Source organism: Glossina fuscipes, unplaced genomic scaffold (genome assembly GCF_014805625.2).
Source record: "Glossina fuscipes isolate IAEA_lab_2018 unplaced genomic scaffold, Yale_Gfus_2 96081, whole genome shotgun sequence".
Classification (NCBI taxonomy): domain Eukaryota; kingdom Metazoa; phylum Arthropoda; class Insecta; order Diptera; family Glossinidae; genus Glossina; species Glossina fuscipes.
In genome coordinates this window covers 1-1,056 of record NW_024005199.1, presented here as the reverse complement: position 1 = coordinate 1,056, position 1,056 = coordinate 1, and the positions used below count along the sequence as shown (strand labels likewise).

The window sequence follows — 1,056 nt, the reverse complement described above, 5'->3', positions numbered from 1 at the left end:
GAAGGGAGAACGTTCCTTTCCAAGCGTTGACTTTGATCTCATAGTAACTCTAGCTTATTCTTATTTGTATCTCGACTAAAGGAGAAGAGAGAAGAACTGTGTCGCCTTCTTCCTTATTTGCCGCCTACCTCACGGTTCTACTAGAAAGTCATTTACTTTTCATCATTAAACTTTTGTTCCCGAAACCAAGGCGGAAAAACAGGCGGATTGTCGTTGAGTGGCTCGTTATCATTTAAAGGCAAACAAATGCGTAGTTAAATCGTAACGTATCTCAATCGGATTCTTTTTAATTGACTTTGTAATTTTTCGAACTCAAAAATTCTGAGGCGATCGTCAATATTGACTTCCTCTCCACCTACGCGTTCCCCTAGCAATTTACTTTGTCGCCCTTATTGAACTCATAAAAGAAGATCTTCCGAATTATTCTCTCAGTTAGATCAGATCAGAAGTCTTGGAAATTATATATAATATTCCTAAAATCATATTCGACTCTTAAAAATTAACATAAATAATAATTATTTTGCTTTACCAATAAACGTTGTAAGAAGTTTTATCCCATCACTAATCATTTGCTATTTTATAACAAATGGAAGGGAAAACGTAATGTTCAGAGGTAGGTATTTCAATACTTAGTTGCAGAGAAAATCTACAATGAAAATGAAATCAATATTTGTGAGAAAATCAAAAATTATTCGCAAAAGCGTTGCACGGTCAATACTATGAAAAATGTATTCCCTGTACTCGTGTGGTTACCCAAATATAATTCAAAGTTCCTGATGTCAGATTTTGTAGCGGGCTTGACAGTAGGTTTAACTGCTATACCGCAAGCTATTGCTTATGCTACGGTAGCTGGACTGTTACCACAATATGGATTATATTCGGCATTTATGGGCTGCTTTGTATATATAATCTTTGGAACTTGTAAAGATATAACGGTCGGTACGTTTTGCCTTGTCTTTCCTTGCCTTGCCTTGTATTCTCACGACAACGAAAATTGCGCTTATATAAAATATAAAATTTGTAGGTCCCACTGCCATTACCGCTTTGATGGTACAA

At 35.8% G+C, this 1,056-nt stretch overlaps 1 protein-coding gene across 1 annotated transcript; it reads left to right on the top strand.

Annotated features, from left to right (window-relative positions):
* Positions 1–8: 8 nt before the first annotated feature.
* Positions 9–1,050, top strand: LOC119644182 (sodium-independent sulfate anion transporter-like; the record flags this gene model as incomplete). The annotated part of the gene is made up of 2 exons (XM_038043706.1): positions 9–939; positions 1,025–1,050. Coding segments are annotated over exons 1-2 (246 nt in total), but the record flags the coding sequence as incomplete, so codon positions are not given.
* Between the last annotated feature and the right edge of the window lie 6 nt (positions 1,051–1,056).